Below are 19,223 nucleotides of genomic sequence, written 5' to 3'. Positions count from 1 at the left end.
CACACACACACACACACAGATAAAACACACACCTGCACATGACGAGTTTATTACTGATGATCACTCAACACATGGGCATGGGAGAAAAAAATACATGTTCTACAGAGATAAGGTATCCCACAATGCACTGCACTGACCTTCCATTTCCACTGTGACGAATAAACACTGGCATCTACCATCACACATTCAGCTGTTGTTTTCTACCTCATTAGAAATTACCAAATTAAACAAATTGTATATAAATAAATAGATCAATAAAAACAACATTAATAAATAGTGTTAATGTCACAACATCAGAAGTCCTACTTCACTAAAGCTTAATTACGAGAAGCTGAAGTCCTGAAGTCAAGCACACACACTCACTCACACACACTCTCACATTCACACACACACACACACACACACACTCTCTCACATACATACTCGCTCTCTCTCTCTCTCACACACACACACACACTCACACATACATACTCTCTCACACACACACACACACACACACACACACACACACACACACACACACACACACACATACTCTCTCTCTCACACACACACACACACACACACACACACACACACACGTATTTATCTCTTGAAAGTGCATCTGTCCTCATGATTGTGTTTTTGACTAGCAGTTGTCGCTCTTCAACACTGAAGACGTTTATGTACAACAGATTCAATGTTCAGTGTAGTTTCTGATCCGGTGTGGTCCGGTCTGATCCAGTGTGTGTTATCCGATGTGTGAGATCCGGTGTGAACAGGTGTGTGTGATCCGGTGTGGTCCAGTGTGATCCGGTGTGTGTGATCCAGATTGTGATCCGGTGTATGTGATCCGGTGTGATTCAGTGTGTGATCTGGTGTGTGTGATCCGGTGTGATCTGGTGTGATCCAGTGTGTGTGTGATCCGGTGTGTGTGTGTGATCTGCTGTGTGTGTGATCCGGTGTGATTCAGTGTGTGATCTGGTGTGTGTGATCCGGTGTGATTCAGTGTGTGATCTGGTGTGTGTGATCCGGTGTGATCCAGAGTGTGATCCGGTGTGATCCAGTGTGTGTGTGATCCGGTGTGTGTGTGTGATCTGCTGTGTGTGTGATCCGGTGTGATCCAGTTTGTGTGTGATCAAGTGTTTGTGATCCGGTGTGTGAGATCCGTAGTGTGTGATCCGGTGTGTGTGATCCAGTTTGTGTGTGATCCAGTGTGTGTGATCCGGTCAGTTTAGGCGACTCTGTAGACGGTCATGCGGTCATAGCTCTGGCTGTGGCTGCGAGCCGCCCACATCAGCAGCGCGGCGGCCATCATGTGCAGAGGAGAGGCGATGAGGGCCAGATACAGAGACCAGCCCAGAGACCCGTCCACATGACCCGGCAGAACCGACACGCGGTGGAGCAGGTCCATTCCAGCCAGAAAACAGCACACGGTGGCCAGAGAACACAGGCCTGGGGGACAGAAAACATGCTCAGCGATGGGGGACATGCCGTCTGTCTGCGGACCTGAGACTCTCACATACACACACACACACACACACACAATTTTAAATTAGCTTTATTAGCATAACTGTGTATCACAATGTTGCCAAAGCATTAACATACAGGTCCTTCTCAAAAAAATAGCATAATGTGATAACGTTAATTATTTTCCATAATGTAATGATAAAAATTCATATATTTTAGATTCATTGCACACCAACTGAAATATTTCAGGTCTTTTATTGTTTTAATACTGATGATTTTGGCACACAGCTCATGAAAACCCAAAATTCCTACCTCAAAAAAATAGCATATTTCATCCGACCAATAAAAGAAAAGTGTGTTTAATACAAAAAAAAGTCAACCTTCAAATAATTATGTTCAGTTCTGCACTCAATACTTGGTGGGGAATCCTTTAGCAGAAATGACTGCTTCAGTGCGGCGTGGCATGGAGGCGATCAGCTTGTGTCACTGCTGAGGTGTTCTGGAGGCCCAGGATGCTTCGATAGCGGCCTTAAGCTCATCCAGAGTGTTGGGTCTTGCGTCTCTCAACTCTCTCTTCACAATATCCCACAGATTCTCTATGGGGTTCAGGTCAGGAGAGTTGGCAGGCCAATTGAATTGAGCACAGTAATACCATGGTAAGTAAACCATTTACCAGTGGTTTTGGCACTGTGAGCAGGTGCCAGGTCCTTCTGAAAAACCAAATCTTCATCTCCATAAAGGTTTTCAGCAGGTGGAAGCATGGAATGCTCCAAAATCTCCTGATAGCGAGCTGCATTGACCCTGCCCTTGATAAAACACAGTGAACCAACACCAGCAGCTGACATGGCACCCCAGACCATCACTGACTGTGGGGATTTGACACTGGACATTTTGGCATTTCCTTCTCCCCAGTCTTCCTCCAGACTCTGGCACCTTGATTTCCGAATGACATGCAAAATTTGCTTTCATCCGAAAAAAGTACTTTGGACCACTGAGCACCAGTCCAGTGCTGCTTCTCTGTAGCCAAAAGGTCTTGACCTGGGGAATGCGGCACCTGTAGCCCATTTCCTGCACACGCCTGTGCACGGCGGCTCTGGATGTTTCTCCTCCAGACTCAGTCCACTGCTTCCGCAGGTCCCCCAAGGTCTGGAATCGGTCCTTCTCCACAATCTTCCTCAGGGTCCGCTGACCTCTTCTCGTTGTGCAGCGTTTTTTGCCACACTTTTTCCTTCCCACAGACTTCCCACTGAGGTGCCTTGATAAAGCACTCTGGGAACAGCCTATTCGTTCAGAAATGTCTTTCTGTGTCTTATCCTCTCGCTTGAGGGTGTCAATGATGGTCTTCTGGACAGCAGTCAGGTCGGCAGTCTTACCCATGATTGCGGTTTTGAGTAATGAACCAGGCTGGGAGTTTTTAAAAGCCTCAGGAATCTTTTGCAGGTGTTTAGAGTTAGTTAGTTGATTCAGATGATTAGGTTAATAGCTTGGTTGGGTTAATTCAGCTTAATAGCTGAATCTAAAATATATGAAAGTTTAATTTTTATCATTACATTATGGAAAATAATGAACTTTTATCACATATGCTAATTTTTTGAAAAGGACCTGTATTATATATAAATAATACAAACAAACAAATAATATACTTGTCACATATAGCACAGTAAATAAGTCAGTCAAGTCCATTTCAGTAGACGAGAAGCTGAAGCTCTAGAGCGTTAACTGTTTCTAACATTGTGAATGGCTAACACATATTGTGCAGCGAGTGCAGCTGTGCTCTCATCTTCTCCAAGGGCATCTTCTCAGTATCACTCAGTTCAGTGAATGATGGAATCAGTGTTTCAAATCTGGCCAGAAATGTTTCTCCCACATGCTGATATTTAGTACAGATTAGCAGAAAGTGTTTCTCATCCTCTATTTGCTGTAGATCACAGTGTCTACAGTGTATGTCTTCCTGTCGCTATTTCTCAATAGTCATGGTCACTCAATCTGTATATGGAGAAGATTTTTCTTTCTTTAAATTGTTTAATTACTAGACAATATGCCATTTTGTGGTTCTATTTAGGGTCGAATAGCATTGGAGTTTATTTTTGAGGTCAAATTTTTTTGTTTTTTTGTGATTCATCATGGGTGTCTTTTAGATTTTTGTCAATTTCTTTAATAGTTCTGGGGTTGTAGCCGTGGTTAGTCTGGGGTTGAGTTTGATGGACTAGTTGAAAAGCGAGTGTGTTTAGAGGAGGAGACTCTGCTGGGGGTTCATTGCCCAGGAAGGCTTTATATCGGACTGACTCTGGGTCAGACTGAGTATTTAGAGGAGGAGACTCTGCTGGGGTTTCATTGGCCAGGCTTTATAACAGACTGACTCTGCGTCAGACTGAGCGTTTAGAGGAGGAGACTCTGCTGGGGGTTCATTGCCCAGGAAGGCTTTATATCGGACTGACTCTGGGTCAGACTGAGTGTTTAGAGGAGGAGACTCTGCTGAGGTTTCATTGCCCAGGAAGGCTTTATATCAGACTGACTCTGGGTCAGACTGAGTGTTTAGAGGAGGAGACTCTGCTGGGGGTTCATTGCCCAGGAAGGCTTTATATCAGACTGACTCTGGGTCAGACTGAGTGTTTAGAGGAGGAGACTCTGCTGGGGGTTCATTGGCCAGGAAGGCTTTATATCAGACTGACTCTGGGTCAGACTGAGTGTTTAGAGGAGGAGACTCTGCTGGGGTTTCATTGGCCAGGAGGGCTTTATACCGGACTGACTCTGGGTCAGACTGAGTGTTTAGAGGAGGAGACTCTGCTGAGGGTTCATTACCCAGGAAGGCTTTATATCGGACTGACTCTGGGTCAGACTGAGCGTTTAGAGGAGGGCACTCTGCTGGGGTTTCATTGGCGAGGAGGGCTTTATATCAGTCTGACTCTGGGTCAGATTGAGTGTTTAGAGGAGGAGACTCTGCTGGGGTTTCATTGGCCAGGAGGGCTTTATATCGGACTGACTCTGGGTCAGACTGAGTGTTTAGAGGAGGAGACTCTGCTGAGGTTTCATTGGCCAGGAGGGCTTTATATCAGACTGACTCTGGGTCAGACTGAGTGTTTCGAGGAGGAGACTCTGCTGAGGGTTCATTACCCAGGAAGGCTTTATATCGGACTGACTCTGGGTCAGACTGAGCATTTAGAGGAGGAGACTGCTGGGGTTTCATTGGCGAGGAGGGCTTTATATCAGTCTGACTCTGGGTCAGATTGAGTGTTTAGAGGAGGAGACTCTGCTGGGGTTTCATTGGCCAGGAGGGCTTTATATCGGACTGACTCTGGGTCAGACTGAGTGTTTAGAGGAGGAGACTCTGCTGAGGTTTCATTGGCCAGGAGGGCTTTATATCAGACTGACTCTGGGTCAGACTGAGCGTTTAGAGGAGGAGACTCTGCTGGGGTTTCATTGGCCAGGAGGGCTTTATATCAGACTGACTCTGGGTCAGACTGAGCGTTTAGAGGAGGAGACTCTGCTGGGGTTTCATTGGCCACGAGGGCTTTATATCAGACTGAATCTGGGTCAGACTGAGCGTTTAGAGGAGGAGACTCTGCTGGGGTTTCATTGGCGAGGAGGGCTTTATATCAGTCTGACTCTGGGTCAGATTGAGCGTTTAGAGGAGGAGACTCTGCTGGGGTATCATTGGCCAGGAGGGCTTTATATCAGACTGAATCTGGGTCAGACTGAGCGTTTAGAGGAGGAGACTCTGCTTGGGGTTTCATTGCCCAGGAGGGCTTTATATCAGACTGACTCTGGGTCAGACTGAGTGTTTAGAGGAGGAGACTCTGCTGGGGTATCATTGGCCAGGAGGGCTTTATATTAGACTGACTCTGGGTCAGACTGAGCGTTTAGAGGAGGAGACTCTGCTGAGGTTTCATTGCCCAGGAGGGCTTTATATCAGACTGACTCTGGGTCAGACTGAGTTTTTAGAGGAGGAGACTCTGCTGGGGTTTCATTGGCCATGAAGGCTTTATATCGGACTGACTCTGGGTCAGACTGAGTGTTTAGAGGAGGAGACTCTGCTGGGGTATCATTGGCCAGGAGGGCTTTATATCAGACTGACTCTGGGTCAGATTGAGCGTTTAGAGGAGGAGACTGCTGGGGTTTCATTGGCGAGGAGGGCTTTATATCAGTCTGACTCTGGGTCAGATTGAGTGTTTAGAGGAGGAGACTCTGCTGGGGTTTCATTGGCCAGGAGGGCTTTATATCGGACTGACTCTGGGTCAGACTGAGTGTTTAGAGGAGGAGACTCTGCTGAGGTTTCATTGGCCAGGAGGGCTTTATATCAGACTGACTCTGGGTCAGACTGAGCGTTTAGAGGAGGAGACTCTGCTGGGGTTTCATTGGCCAGGAGGGCTTTATATCAGACTGACTCTGGGTCAGACTGAGCGTTTAGAGGAGGAGACTCTGCTGGGATTTCATTGGCCACGAGGGCTTTATATCAGATTGACTCTGGGTCAGACTGAGCGTTTAGAGGAGGAGACTCTGCTGGGATTTCATTGGCCACGAGGGCTTTATATCAGATTGACTCTGGGTCAGACTGAGTGTTTAGAGGAGGAGACTCTGCTGGGGTTTCATTGGCGAGGAGGCCTTTATATCAGACTGACTCTGGGTCAGACTGAGTGTTTAGAGGAGGAGACTCTGCTGGGGTTTCATTGGCCAGGAGGGCTTTATATCAGACTGACTCTGGGTCAGACTGAGCGTTTAGAGGAGGAGACTCTGCTGGGGTTTCATTGGCGAGGAGGGCTTTATATCAGTCTGACTCTGGGTCAGATTGAGCGTTTAGAGGAGGAGACTCTGCTGGGGTATCATTGGCCAGGAGGGCTTTATATCAGACTGAATCTGGGTCAGACTGAGCGTTTAGAGGAGGAGACTCTGCTTGGGGTTTCATTGCCCAAGACGGCTTTATATCAGACTGAATCTGGGTCAGATTGAGCGTTTAGAGGAGGGCACTCTGCTGGGGGTTCATTGGCCAGGAAGGCTTTATATCAGACTGACTCTGGGTCAGACTGAGTGTTTAGAGGAGGAGACTCTGCTGGGGTTTCATTGGCCAGGAAGGCTTTATATCGGACTGACTCTGGGTCAGACTGAGTGTTTAGAGGAGGAGACTCTGCTGGGGTATCATTGGCCAGGAGGGCTTTATATCAGACTGACTCTGGGTCAGACTGAGTTTTTAGAGGAGGAGACTCTGCTGGGGTTTCATTGGCCAGGAAGGCTTTATATCGGACTGACTCTGGGTCAGACTGAGTGTTTAGAGGAGGGGACTCTGCTGGGGTATCATTGGCCAGGAGGGCTTTATATCAGACTGACTCTGGGTCAGATTGAGCGTTTAGAGGAGGGCACTCTGCTGGGGTATCATTGGCCAGGAAGGCTTTATATCAGACTGACTCTGGGTCAGATTGAGCGTTTAGAGGAGGGCACTCTGCTGGGGTATCATTGGCCAGGAAGGCTTTATATCAGACTGACTCTGGGTCAGACTGAGCATGTAGAGGAGGAGACTCTGCTGGGGTTTCATTGGCCAGGAAGGCTTTATATCAGACTGACTCTGGGTCAGACTGAGTGTTCAGAGGAGGAGACTCTGCTGGGGTTTCATTGGCCAGGAAGGCTTTATATCAGACTGACTCTGGGTCAGACTGAGTGTTTAGAGGAGGAGACTCTGCTGGGGTTTCATTGGCCAGGAGGGCTTTATATCAGACTGACTCTGGGTCAGACTGAGCGTTTAGAGGAGGAGACTCTGCTGGGGTTTCATTGGCCAGGAAGGCTTTATATCGGACTGACTCTGGGTCAGACTGAGCATGTAGAGGAGGAGACTCTGCTGGGGTTTCATTGGCCAGGAGGGCTTTATATCGGACTGACTCTGGGTCAGACTGAGTGTTTAGAGGAGGAGACTCTGCTGGGGTTTCATTGCCCAGGAGGGCTTTATATCAGACTGACTCTGGGTCAGACTGAGTGTTTAGAGGAGGAGACTCTGCTGGGGTTTCATTGGCCAGGAGGGCTTTATATCGGACTGACTCTGGGTCAGACTGAGCGTTTAGAGGAGGAGACTCTGCTGGGGTTTCATTGGCCAGGAAGGCTTTATATCAGACTGACTCTGGGTCAGACTGAGTGTTTAGAGGAGGAGACTCTGCTGGGGTTTCATTGGCGAGGCTTTATATCAGACTGACTCTGCGTCAGACTGAGCGTTTAGAGGAGGAGACTCTGCTGGGGTTTCATTGGCCAGGAAGGCTTTATATCGAACTGACTCTGGGTCAGACTGAGTGTTTAGAGGAGGAGACTCTGCTGAGGGTTAATTGGCCAGGAGGGCTATATATCAGGACTGACTCTGGGTCAGACTGAGTGTTTAGAGGAGGAGACTCTGCTGAGGGTTAATTGGCCAGGAGGGCTATATATCAGGACTGACTCTGGGTCAGACTGATGCAGGTGATGCCAGAACTGAACACATCTCTTCTCGATCTCGATGTTCAGCGGGTACAGGCCTAATTCAGCCCTGCAGGTGGCGGTGGACGTGTTTCTCTGAACCCCTAAAATGTTTTTGGCAATTTCCAATTGTAGTTTTTCTACTGAAGTTTTATCCCAATTTTTAAAATGTAAAACTGATCCCCAAATTTCACATCCATATAAAATAATTGTTTTTTTTATTGAATTATATAATTTTATCCAAGTTTTATAGGTGTTTTTATAGGTATTTTTAAGTGACTGCATCGTGACTTTACAGCATAGAAAGTCTCACACACACACACACACACACACACACTCACTCACTCACTCTGAACTCTGACCTGCGAGCAGGTGAATGAGGCCGATGAAGAGCGCCGGCGTGAGACTCCCACACACACACGCGCAGAACCCCAGCAAACCGCCCAGAACCACCAGAGCCAGAGAGACCAGAGGCAGGAAGAACTGACACCGCCACAGATCTGCACACACACACACACACACACACACACACACACGCACACACACACACTTTATAAACTGACTGACAGTTTGTGTGAGTGAGTGAGTGAGTGAGTGAGTCTGTGTCCAGTGTGTGTGCCCAGTGTGTGTTTGTCCAGTCTGTTTATCCAGTGTGTGTGTGTTTGTCCAGTCTGTGTATCCAGTGTGTGTGTGTGTCCAGTCTGTGTATCCAGTGTGTGTGTGTGTGTGTGTGTGTGTGTCCAGTCTGTGTATCCAGTGTGTGTGTGTGTGTGTGTCCAGTCTATGTCCAGTGTGTGTTTCAGTGTGGGTCCAGTGTGTGTGTCCAGTCTGTGTATCCTGTGTTTGTCCAGTCTGTGTATCCAGTGTGTGTGTGTGTGTGTGTGTGTGTGTGTGTGTGTGTGTCCAGTTTGTGTATCCAGTGTGTGTGTGTGTGTGTGTGTGTGTGTGTCCAGTCTATGTCCAGTGTGTGTTTCAGTGTGTCCAATCTGTGTATCCAGTGTGTGTGTGTGTGTCCAGTCTATGTCCAGTGTGGGTCCAGTGTGTGTGTCCAGTCTGTGTATCCAGTGTGTGTGTGTGTGTGTGTCCAGTCTATGTCCAGTGTGTGTTCAGTGTGTGTGTTTCTAGTCTGTGTGTGTGTGTGTGTGTGTGTGTGTGTGTGTGTGTCCAGTCTATGTCCACTGTGTGTTTCAGTGTGGGTCAAGTGTGTCCAGTCTGTGTGTCCAGTCTGTGCGTCCTGTGTGTGTGTTCAGTGTGTGTCTAGTCTGTGTGTCCAGTGTGTATTCAGTGTGTGTGTCTAGTCTGTGTCCAGTCTGTGTGTCTAGTCTGTGTGTTCAGTGTGTGTGTCCAGTCTGTGTGTTCAGTGTGTGTGTCCAGTCTGTGTCTAGTCTGTGTGTCTAGTCTCTGTGTTCAGTGTGTGTGTTCAGTGTGTGTGTAGTCTGTGTGTTCAGTGTGTGTGTCTAGTCTGTGTGTTCAGTGTGTGTCTAGTCTGTGCGTTCAGTGTGTGTCTAGTCTGTGTGTCCAGTGTGTGTGTCCAGTCTGTGTGTTCAGTGTGTGTGTCTAGTCTGTGTCCAGGCTGTGTGTCTAGTCTGTGTGTTCAGTGTGTGTGTCCAGTCTGTGTCTAGTCTGTGTCCAGTCTGTGTGTCTAGTCTGTGTGTTCAGTGTGTGTGTCCAGTGTGTGTGTCCAGTCTGTGTGTTCAGTGTGTGTGTTTAGTCCGTGTCTAGTCTGTGTCCAGTCTGTGTGTCTAGTCTGTGTGTTCAGTGTGTGTGTGTCCAGTGTGTGTGTCCAGTGTGTGTGTCTAGTCTGTGTCCAGGCTGTGTGTCTAGTCTGTGTGTTCAGTGTGTGTGTCCAGTCTGTGTGTTCAGTGTGTGTCTAGTCTGTGTGTCCAGTCTGTGTCTAGTCTGTGTCCAGTCTGTGTGTCTAGTCTGTGTGTTCAGTGTGTGTGTCCAGTGTGTGTGTCCAGTCTGTGTGTTCAGTGTGTGTGTTTAGTCCGTGTCTAGTCTGTGTCCAGTCTGTGTGTCTAGTCTGTGTGTTCAGTGTGTGTGTGTCCAGTGTGTGTGTCCAGTGTGTGTGTCTAGTCTGTGTCCAGGCTGTGTGTCTAGTCTGTGTGTTCAGTGTGTGTGTCCAGTCTGTGTGTTCAGTGTGTTTCTAGTCTGTGTGTTCAGTGTGTGTGTCTAGTCTGTGTGTTCAGTGTGTGTGTCTAGTCTGTGCGTTCAGTGTGTGTCCAGTCTGTGTGTCCAGTCTGTGTGTTCAGTGTGTGTGTTCAGTGTGTGTGTTCAGTGTCTGTGTCCAGTCTGTGTGTCTAGTCTGTGTGTTCAGTGTGTGTGTCCAGTCTGTGTGTTCAGTGTGTGTGTCTAGTCTGTGTGTTCAGTGTGTGTGTCTAGTCTGTGTGTTCAGTGTGTGTGTCTAGTCTGTGTGTTCAGTGTATGTGTCTAGTCTGTGTGTCCAGTCTGTGTGTCCAGTCTGTGTTCAGTCTGTGTGTTCAGTCTGTGTGTCCAGTCTGTGTGTTCAGTGTGTGTGTGTTCAGTGTGTGTCCAGTCTGTGTGTGTTCAGTGTGTTTCCAGTCTGTGTGTGTTCAGTGTGTGTCCAGTCTGTGTTCAGTGTGTGTTCAGTGTGTGTCTAGTCTGTGTGTTCAGTCTGTGTGTCCAGTCTGTGTGTTCAGTGTGTGTCTAGTCTGTGTGTTCAGTGTGTGTCTAGTCTGTGTGTTCAGTGTGTGTCCAGTCTGTTTGTCCAGTCTGTGTGTGTTCAGTGTGTGTTCAGTGTGTGTCCAGTCTGTTTGTCCAGTCTGTGTGTGTTCAGTGTGTGTTCAGTGTGTGTCCAGTCTGTGTGTCCAGTCTGTGTTCAGTCTGTGTGTTCAGTCTGTGTGTTCAGTCTGTGTGTCCTGTCTGTGTGTGTTCAGTGTGTGTCCAGTCTGTGTGTGTTCTGTGTGTGTTCAGTGTGTGTCCAGTCTGTGTTCAGTGTGTGTGTCTAGTCTGTGTTCAGTGTGTGTCCAGTCTATGTCCAGTGTGTGTGTTGTTTGTGTGTGTGTTGTTTGTGTGTGTGTGTTCAGTGTGTGCAGTCTGTGTGTTCAGTGTGTGTCCAGTCTGTGTGTCTAGTCTGTGTTCAGTGTGTCCAGTCTGTGTGTCCAGTCTGTGTGTGTTCAGTGTGTGTCCAGTCTGTGTGTGTTCAGTGTGTGTCCAGTCTGTGTGTCCAGTCTGTTTCCAGTCTGTGTGTCTAGTGTGTGTCCAGTCTGTGTGTTCAGTGTGTGTGTCTAGTCTGTGTCAAGTGTGTGTGTCCAGTGTGTGTGTCCAGTCTGTGTGTCTAGTCTGTGTGTTGTCTGTGTGTCTAGTCTGTGTGTCTAGTCTGTGTGTCTAGTCTGTGTTCAGTGTGTCCAGTCTGTGTGTCCAGTCTTTGTGTGTTCAGTGTGTGTCCAGTCTGTGTGTCCAGTCTGTGTGTTCAGTTTGTGTGTCCAGTCTGTGTGTTCAGTGTGTGTCCAGTCTGTGTTCAGTGTGTGTGTCCAGTCTGTTTCCAGTCTGTGTTCAGTGTGTGTCTAGTCTGTGTCAAGTGTGTGTGTTCAGTCTGTGTGTTCAGTGTGTGCTTCTAGTCTGTGTGTCCAGTTTGTGTGTTCAGTGTGTGTGTCCAGTCTGTGTTCAATGTGTGTGCCCAGTCTGTGTTCAGTGTGTGTGTTCAGTCTGTGTCCAATCTGTGTGTCCAGTCTGTGTGTTCAGTGTGTGTCCAGTGTGTGTGTCAAGTGTGTGTGTGTCTAGTTTGTGTGTCCAGTCTGTGTGTCCAGTCTGTCTGTCCAGTCTTTCCAGTGTGTCCAGTGTGTATGTTCAGTATGTGTAGTGTGTGTGTGTGTGTGTGATGTGTGTAGTGTGTGTGTGCATGCACCCGCTTACAGGTTCGGATCAGGTCTCTCCACTGTGGTGTGTCCCGTGTGTGTGTGTCCAGTCTGTCTGTTCAGTGTGTGTCTAGTTTGTGTGTCCAGTCTGTGTGTTCAGTGTGTGTCTAGTTGTTGTGTCCAGTCTGTGTGTTCAGTCTGTGTCTAGTTTGTGTGTCCAGTCTGTGTCCAGTGTGTGTGTGGTGTGTGCAGTGTGTATCCAGTGTGTATGTTCAGTATGTGTAGTGTGTGTGTGGTGTGTGCAGTGTGTGTCCAGTGTGTATGTTGAGTGTGTCTTCAGTATGTGTAGTGTGTGTGTGTGTGATGTGTGTAGTGATATTTAGATATTTTTTTTATTATTATTTTTTAATTACTATATCTTTACGACTGTTTTAACTATGCTTGTTTTTAATTCTTTATTCGTCCATATGGTATTCTTTTTTTTCTCATGCATTTGTTACCACTGTTTTAATTAATTTCTATGTAAAGCACTTTGAATTGCCATTGGGTATGAAATGTGCTATACAAATAAACTTGCCTGCCTTGCCTTGCCTAGTGTGTGTCCATTGTATGTGCATGCACGCGCTTACAGGTTCGGATCAGGTCTTCTCTCCACTGTGGTGTGTGTAGTGTGTGTGTGTGTGTGTGTGTGTGTGTGTGTGTGTGTGTGTGTGTGTCCTCACAGGTCCGGATCAGGTCTTCTCCGCTGTTGTGTGTGTGTGTGTGTCCTCACAGGTCCGGATCAGGTCTTCTCCGCTGTTGTGTGTGTGTGTGTGTCCTCACAGGTCCGGATCTGGTCTTTTCCGCTGTTGTGTGTGTGTGTGTCCTCACAGGTCCGGATCAGGTCTTCTCCGCTGTTGTGTGTGTGTGTGTGTCCTCAAAGGTCCGGATCAGGTCTTTTCCGCTGTTGTGTGTGTGTGTGTGTGTGTCCTCACAGGTCCGGATCAGGTCTTCTCCGCTGTTGTGTGTGTGTGTGTGCGTGTGTCCTCACAGGTCCGGATCAGGTCTTTTCCGCTGTTGTGTGTGTGTGTCCTCAAAGGTCCGGATCAGGTCTTTTCCGCTGTTGTGTGTGTGTGTGTGTGTGTGTGTGTGTGTCCTCACAGGTCCGGATCAGGTCTTCTCCGCTGTTGTGTGTGTGTGTGTGTGTGTCCTCAAAGGTCCGGATCAGGTCTTCTCCGCTGTTGTGTGTGTGTGTGTGTGTGTGTGTGTGTGTGCGTATGTGTGTCCTCAAAGGTCCGGATCAGGTCTTCTCCACTGTTGTGTGTGTGTGTGTGTCCTCACAGGTCCGGATCAGGTCTTCTCCACTGTTGTGTGTGTGTGTGTGTGTGTCCTTACAGGTCCGGATCAGGTCTTCTCCGCTGTTGTGTGTGTGTGTGTGTGTGTGTGTGTGTGTGTCCTCACAGGTCCGGATCAGGTCTTCTCCGCTGTTGTGTGTGTGTGTGTGTGTCCTCACAGGTCCGGATCAGGTCTTCTCCGCTGTTGTGTGTGTGTGTGTGTGTCCTTACAGGTCCGGATCAGGTCTTCTCCGCTGTTGTGTGTGTGTGTCCTCACAGGTCCGGATCAGGTCTTCTCCGCTGTTGTGTGTGTGTGTGTGTGTCCTTACAGGTCCGGATCAGGTCTTCTCCGCTGTTGTGTGTGTGTGTGTGTGTCCTCACAGGTCCGGATCAGGTCTTCTCCGCTGTTGTGTGTGTGTGTCCTCACAGGTCCGGATCAGGTCGTTTCCGCTGTTGTGTGTGTGTGTGTGTGTCCTCAAAGGTCCGGATCAGGTCTTCTCCGCTGTTGTGTGTGTGTGTGTGTGTGTGTGTGTGTGTCCTCACAGGTCCGGATCAGGTCTTCTCCGCTGTTGTGTGTGTGTGTGTGTCCTCACAGGTCCGGATCAGGTCTTCTCCGCTGTTGTGTGTGTGTGTGTGTGTGTGTGTGTGTCCTCAAAGGTCCGGATCAGGTCTTCTCCGCTGTTGTGTGTGTGTGTGTGTGTGTGTGTGTGTGTGTCCTCACAGGTCCGGATCAGGTCTTCTCCGCTGTTGTGTGTGTGTGTGTGTCCTCACAGGTCCGGATCAGGTCTTCTCCGCTGTTGTGTGTGTGTGTGTGTGTGTGTGTGTGTGTGTGTGTGTCCTCAAAGGTCCGGATCAGGTCTTCTCCGCTGTTGTGTGTGTGTGTGTGTGTGTGTGTGTGTGTGTGTGTGTGTGTCCTCACAGGTCCAGATCAGGTCTTTTCCGCTGTTGTGTGCGTGTGCGTGTGTGTGTGTGTGTGTGTGTGTGTGTGTGTGTGTGTCCTCACAGGTCCGGATCAGGTCTTCTCCGCTGTTGTGGTTTCCCGGCTCTCTGTACTTCGGCATGAACTGCTGAGAGAGAGTAAAGCTCACACACTCCATCACCATCTTTGGGTCTGAAACAACACAACACAAACACACCATAGTGGGTTAGGGATATAAATTATGACTATGTATTCACTTATGAAAATAAATTAAATAAATAATAAACACTCAGACTGAGCTCTCGCTGATGCTGATGTTTACCGGGCTCTCGGTACCAGTGCGCGTCCGCGGGCACGTGCACGCACCTCCACCACAGCCCGAGCGTCCCGTTCATGCGAAACATCGCGTCGCTCGCGGTTTTCTCGTCGAACTCTCCGTCCAGAAACTCGTCGTGCAGCGCGCGCAGCTCCGAGGCGTTGGGCTCCGAGCGCACCTGCGGGCTCGTGTACTGGTACCAGTGCGGAGACCCGACCGACACCGACAGATACACCGAGGCCAGCGCGCTCAACACACCGGCGATGACCAGAGCCGTGGCGTGCCGGTTATCCACCATCATCCCCAGCCCGATGCGCGTGTCCGTGTGCGCGCGCGTGTGTCACGCCATCTGTCAGCCCGAGAATAACACCTCGCGATCACTCTCTCTCTCACACACACACACACACACACACACACACACACACACACACACAGTCTCCGTGTCAGTGAGTAATCAACACTAAATGCGCTAAATGTGAACATGCGATGATTAGACGCAGATCTGCGGGTCAATCCGTGCGTTTCCTGTGCGAGTTAGAGCCGGCAGCGAAGAATCATGGGTAATGTAGTTTACTACAGATTCTTCTGCTATAGGAGACAGAGTGATCATGTGATACTGAGTATCCGGTGCTGTAAATAACACACACACACACACACACACACACACACACACACACACACACACACACACGTAGTGTTTCCATGTTTTATGGGGACCTTCCATAGGCGTAATGGTTTTTATACTGTACAAACTGTATTTTCTATCCCCTTACACTGCCCCTAAACCTACCCATCACACACACACACACACACACACACACACACACACACACACACACACACACACACACACACAGGAAACATTCTGCATTTTTAATTTCTATTTATAAGATATTTTCCTCATGGGGACTGAAAAATGTCCTGACAAGGATTTGAGATATTGCCATCTTTGTGGGGACATTTCGTCCCCATAACATAGGGATTACCAGCCCACACACACACACACACACACACACACAAACACACACACACACACACACACACACACACACACACACACACACAGACACAGGTTTTTTTCCTCTCATCTTAAGGTCTGTCAGTTTTAAATGTGCTTTCTCTCTCTCTCTCTCTCTCTCTCTCTCTCTCTCTCTCTCTCTCTCTCTCTCTCTCTCTCTCTCTCTCTCTCGCTCTCTCTCTCTCTCTCTCTCTCTCTCTCTCTCTCTCTCTCTCTCTCTCTCTCTCTCTCTCTCTCTCTCTCTCTCTCTCTCTCTCTCTCTCTCTCTCTCTCTCTCTCTCGGGTTTACAGCACTTTCCCCCTGTGGACCGTCATTAGCACTGAAAGTAGCGGTTTAGGAGTTTGTCCATCAGCTTTAGGATGAGCTGTGCTGTTGTTTTATTCTGGGCCATTGTGGAAAGAGGCACAGCTGGTGTTCAATCCAGCAGGGAAAGCCTTATTATCGAATGTGTTTAGATATGGGTGAGTTAATGTAAACCCGCTGGGTTAAAGTCTCCACTGGCAAAGAATGGGCTTTCCTCTCCAGGTTTGTTTTCATGATATTGATGAAATAAATGTGGCCTTCAATTTTAAAGTTGATAGCTTTGATTGTGTTATTTTTGCTACGACTGAAATCATGAAGAGCTTTGGATGTGGAAAGGAAGGGCATTTTAGAGATGGGATAAAACATGGGAAAATCTGATGGGATAAATCATAGGGAAGCTGATGAAATGGCAGAAACTAATGGAGGAAGAGGACAGTAAGGTGGATCTGAGGACGGATGAGACAATGAGGAGGTGAAGAAGGAAACCTTTAATGATTCAATTATTATTTTAAGAAAATCTAATTCCTGTGAAGTCATTACGTTTCTGCTTCAGGATCGAGCAGGAGCGTCTGAGGAGGATGATGAGGGACAAGATGGCTGTGAACGAATGAAGAGTTTCTTACAATGGGCAAACGGAAGGAGAAATATTGAGGTGATCTCATTATGTTTATGGATTAGCTAAAGTTTTAATCAAACAAAACGCGGACGAGTGTGTGTCGAATACAGAGGTGTATAGATTAGTGTGCAGAGTGCGCATCACAAGCGTAATGCAATGATATGAGTTTATTCTGCCGCTCTCCTCCCTCATAATGAGGAAAAAGTAGACATTATGTTTTTACAAGAGACTCATAGTACAAAAGAAAACGAAGTGGAATGGCTGAACGATCTGCTCCAGTCATAAGAATACTCTTAGTGCTGGGGTAGGGTTTAGTTTTAAAAGCATTTTCAGCCAATGGGTTATGATGAGCTTCAAATAACTGGAGGTGGAGTCCTTAAGTTAACAGAAAATGCCCCAGTGGATCAGGTTAATGTCTCCTGCTAACCCTACTGGAAGAACGCTGTTTTCAGAAACACTGTGTGGAAATGCGATGTGGAAAACTTTAAATCTTAACCAGTGTGATGTGGAAAACTTTAAATCTTAACCAGTGTGATGTGGAAAACTTTAAATCTTAACCAGTGTGATGTGGAAAACTTTAAATCTTAACCAGTGTGATGTGGAAAACTTTAAATCTTAACCAGTGTGATGTGGAAAACTTTAAATCTTAACCAGTGTGATGTGGAAAACTTTAAATCTTAACCAGTGTGATGTGGAAAACTTTTACAAGACATACTGGTACTGAGAGAAGACTTGCTTGCAGTGTGAAGAGGCAGTCTGTCTGAAGGGATGAATGCCAATAATCTGGAGGAGAGCAGTCTTACCTCTGCTCCCAAAGAAAGGTGAGCTTAAAGAGGTTAAGAACTGGAGACCAGTGTCTTTGTTCTGCACCAAATACAAGATTCTGTACAAGATTCCAACAGACTGAAGGAGGTGTTGGGACAGGTCATCCATAATCAGTCCTATTGTGTACCCAGCAGATCAATAGTGGACGATATATCTTTAATTCGGGATGCCTTTGAAGTCATGGACTCTTTGATCAAAAGGTTGGTCTAATATCTCTGGACCAGGAAAAAGCCTTAGACCGGGTGGAACATCAGTTTTTATGGCATACTCTTGAGGCTTTTGGTTTTCCTCCTGTGTTTATTTATATGGTTAAAGTGCTATATTGTGATATTGAAAGTATACTAAAAGTCAATGTTGGCTTGTGTAGTCCTTTTAAAATTCAAAGAGGTGTAAGACAAGGTCGTGCCTGGTCAGGCATGCTGTATTCAATAGCTTTAGAATCAATGCTAAATCAAATCAGAGTGGAGTTAGATGGTTTTAAATGTGGACATTCCCTTCCAGAGATAAAACTGTCAGCATATGTTGATAATATAAGGGTTTTGATTAGTGGGCAGAATGATATTAATAAGGTTGCTGGTATTTGTTATGGTGTTGTAGTGCTGCAGGGAAGAGAAGATCGAGGGCCTCCAAAAAGACAAGTTTATTAATACAAACTGAAGACAGAACACACACACACACACACACACACACACACACACACACACACACACACACGGGGTATAACATACAACAATGGACATGGAGGGAGGACAATATAAAGGAGTGCTAGATGACGAGCTAGTGACTTGAGTTCAGGTATGGGACAGAGAGGATCATGGGAAATGGAGTCCGGGACAGGCGTGACATCATGCAACAGTATTGTTAATAGTTACGGGAAAAAAAATTCTGCAAAAGTAAATTGGGCCAAAAGTTCAACATACTTATTTGGACAATGGAGAGAGGATAAAAATGTCTTTTCCAGGTGGAATGAGCTGGTCACAGTGCGGTTTAAAATAATATATGAATCAACTAAACAGAAAATTTGGGAGAATGTGTGTGAAAAGGCAAGATTAGAACGGTGGAAATCGCCATTGCCTAAAATGTCTTTCAGGGGAAGGGCTCTGATTATCACCAATCTGGTAGCCTCCTCCTTATGGCACAGATTATCTTTTAGAGCCTCCTGTTGGGATTCTTGGAAAATACCAGTAAACATGGCTAATTTCGTTTGGGATAAACTGCACTGGGTGCCTAAGGCTGTGTTGAATCTTCCAAAGGAAGAAGGTGGTCAAGGCATTGCAGACCTCAAGAGTAGAAAAGCAGCCTTTAGGCTACAATGTATTCAGAAATGTTTATATAAACCAAATGTATCGTGGGCTGAATTACCTTTTTGCTTTGTAAGTTTGGTGCAAGCCAGAAGATCTTTGACTTATAAGTCTTTCCAATGGTTTTTGGAAGAACCTCTGATTAACGGTGCGTTTAGATTTATGTGGCGATATTACACCGTGGTTAAAGCTGTTTTTGACAAATGCTAAGATTGTGAAAATGAAGAGCCTAAAGGAAGTGGCTGGTAAGACCTGGGGCAATACTAATGCTTTTACAGATACTGGGCATAAGATCAACAAGGACAGTTTATCTTCTGTTAAAATATTTTCAGGAGAGACTGAATAAAGGAGACTTGATGTTTTTATCACTACAAACTTTCCCAAAGGCAATGGATCGCTTTCCAAGAATGGTGATACCAAAGACTGTTTTAGAAATGGAGAATTCTTCAGCGACCTCAGTTTTATATACATCTTATAATAAATGAAAAGGCATGTAAATGTCTAGAAAACTCATATGCTAAAGGCGCACATGGACTCGTACTGTCTGGAGTGGACCTCCTCTGAGTAAGCCGTTGATTTTGGAATAAACAAACAACAAAAATGAATTTCATCATACTGTATTTTGCACTGTAACACAAAGGCTCAAGCAACAAACATGGGACTGTTTTAGTTTGATCACACTAGTGTGTGATATGGGACAGAGTTTACAGTAAACCAATAGTTGAGTTTGATTGTGAAAGTATACATTTTAAGCGATGTTTAATATTGCAGGATTGTACTGATTTATGTCACTATATGGCACCACAGTTGTAAGAACTTATATCTCAGAAACCATAAGCTTTTAAAAAATGCATCACACTTTAGACTTAAACTCTTCTTTCCTGTTGTTGTTTAATTCATGGGACCAGACACCAG

At 46.7% G+C, this 19,223-nt stretch overlaps 1 protein-coding gene across 1 annotated transcript; it reads right to left on the bottom strand.

Moving 5' to 3' along the window:
• Nucleotides 1-33: 33 nt before the first annotated feature.
• On the bottom strand, nt 34-14,806 carry cldnd1a (claudin domain containing 1a). Its single transcript, XM_067446305.1, has 4 exons — nt 14,251-14,806; nt 14,013-14,120; nt 8,241-8,378; nt 34-1,434 (listed from the first exon to the last, which is right to left on the bottom strand). The coding sequence occupies exons 1-4, from the start codon at nt 14,543-14,545 to the stop codon at nt 1,214-1,216; spliced, it is 762 nt and encodes a 253-aa protein (XP_067302406.1). The 5' UTR covers nt 14,546-14,806; the 3' UTR covers nt 34-1,213.
• Nucleotides 14,807-19,223: the final 4,417 nt, after the last annotated feature.

The sequence above is a fragment of the Pseudorasbora parva genome, chromosome 1 (genome assembly GCF_024679245.1).
Source record: "Pseudorasbora parva isolate DD20220531a chromosome 1, ASM2467924v1, whole genome shotgun sequence".
Taxonomy (NCBI): Eukaryota; Metazoa; Chordata; class Actinopteri; order Cypriniformes; family Gobionidae; genus Pseudorasbora; species Pseudorasbora parva.
Note: the sequence above shows the minus strand (reverse complement) of the source record. Positions and strands in the feature narration are given on the sequence as shown.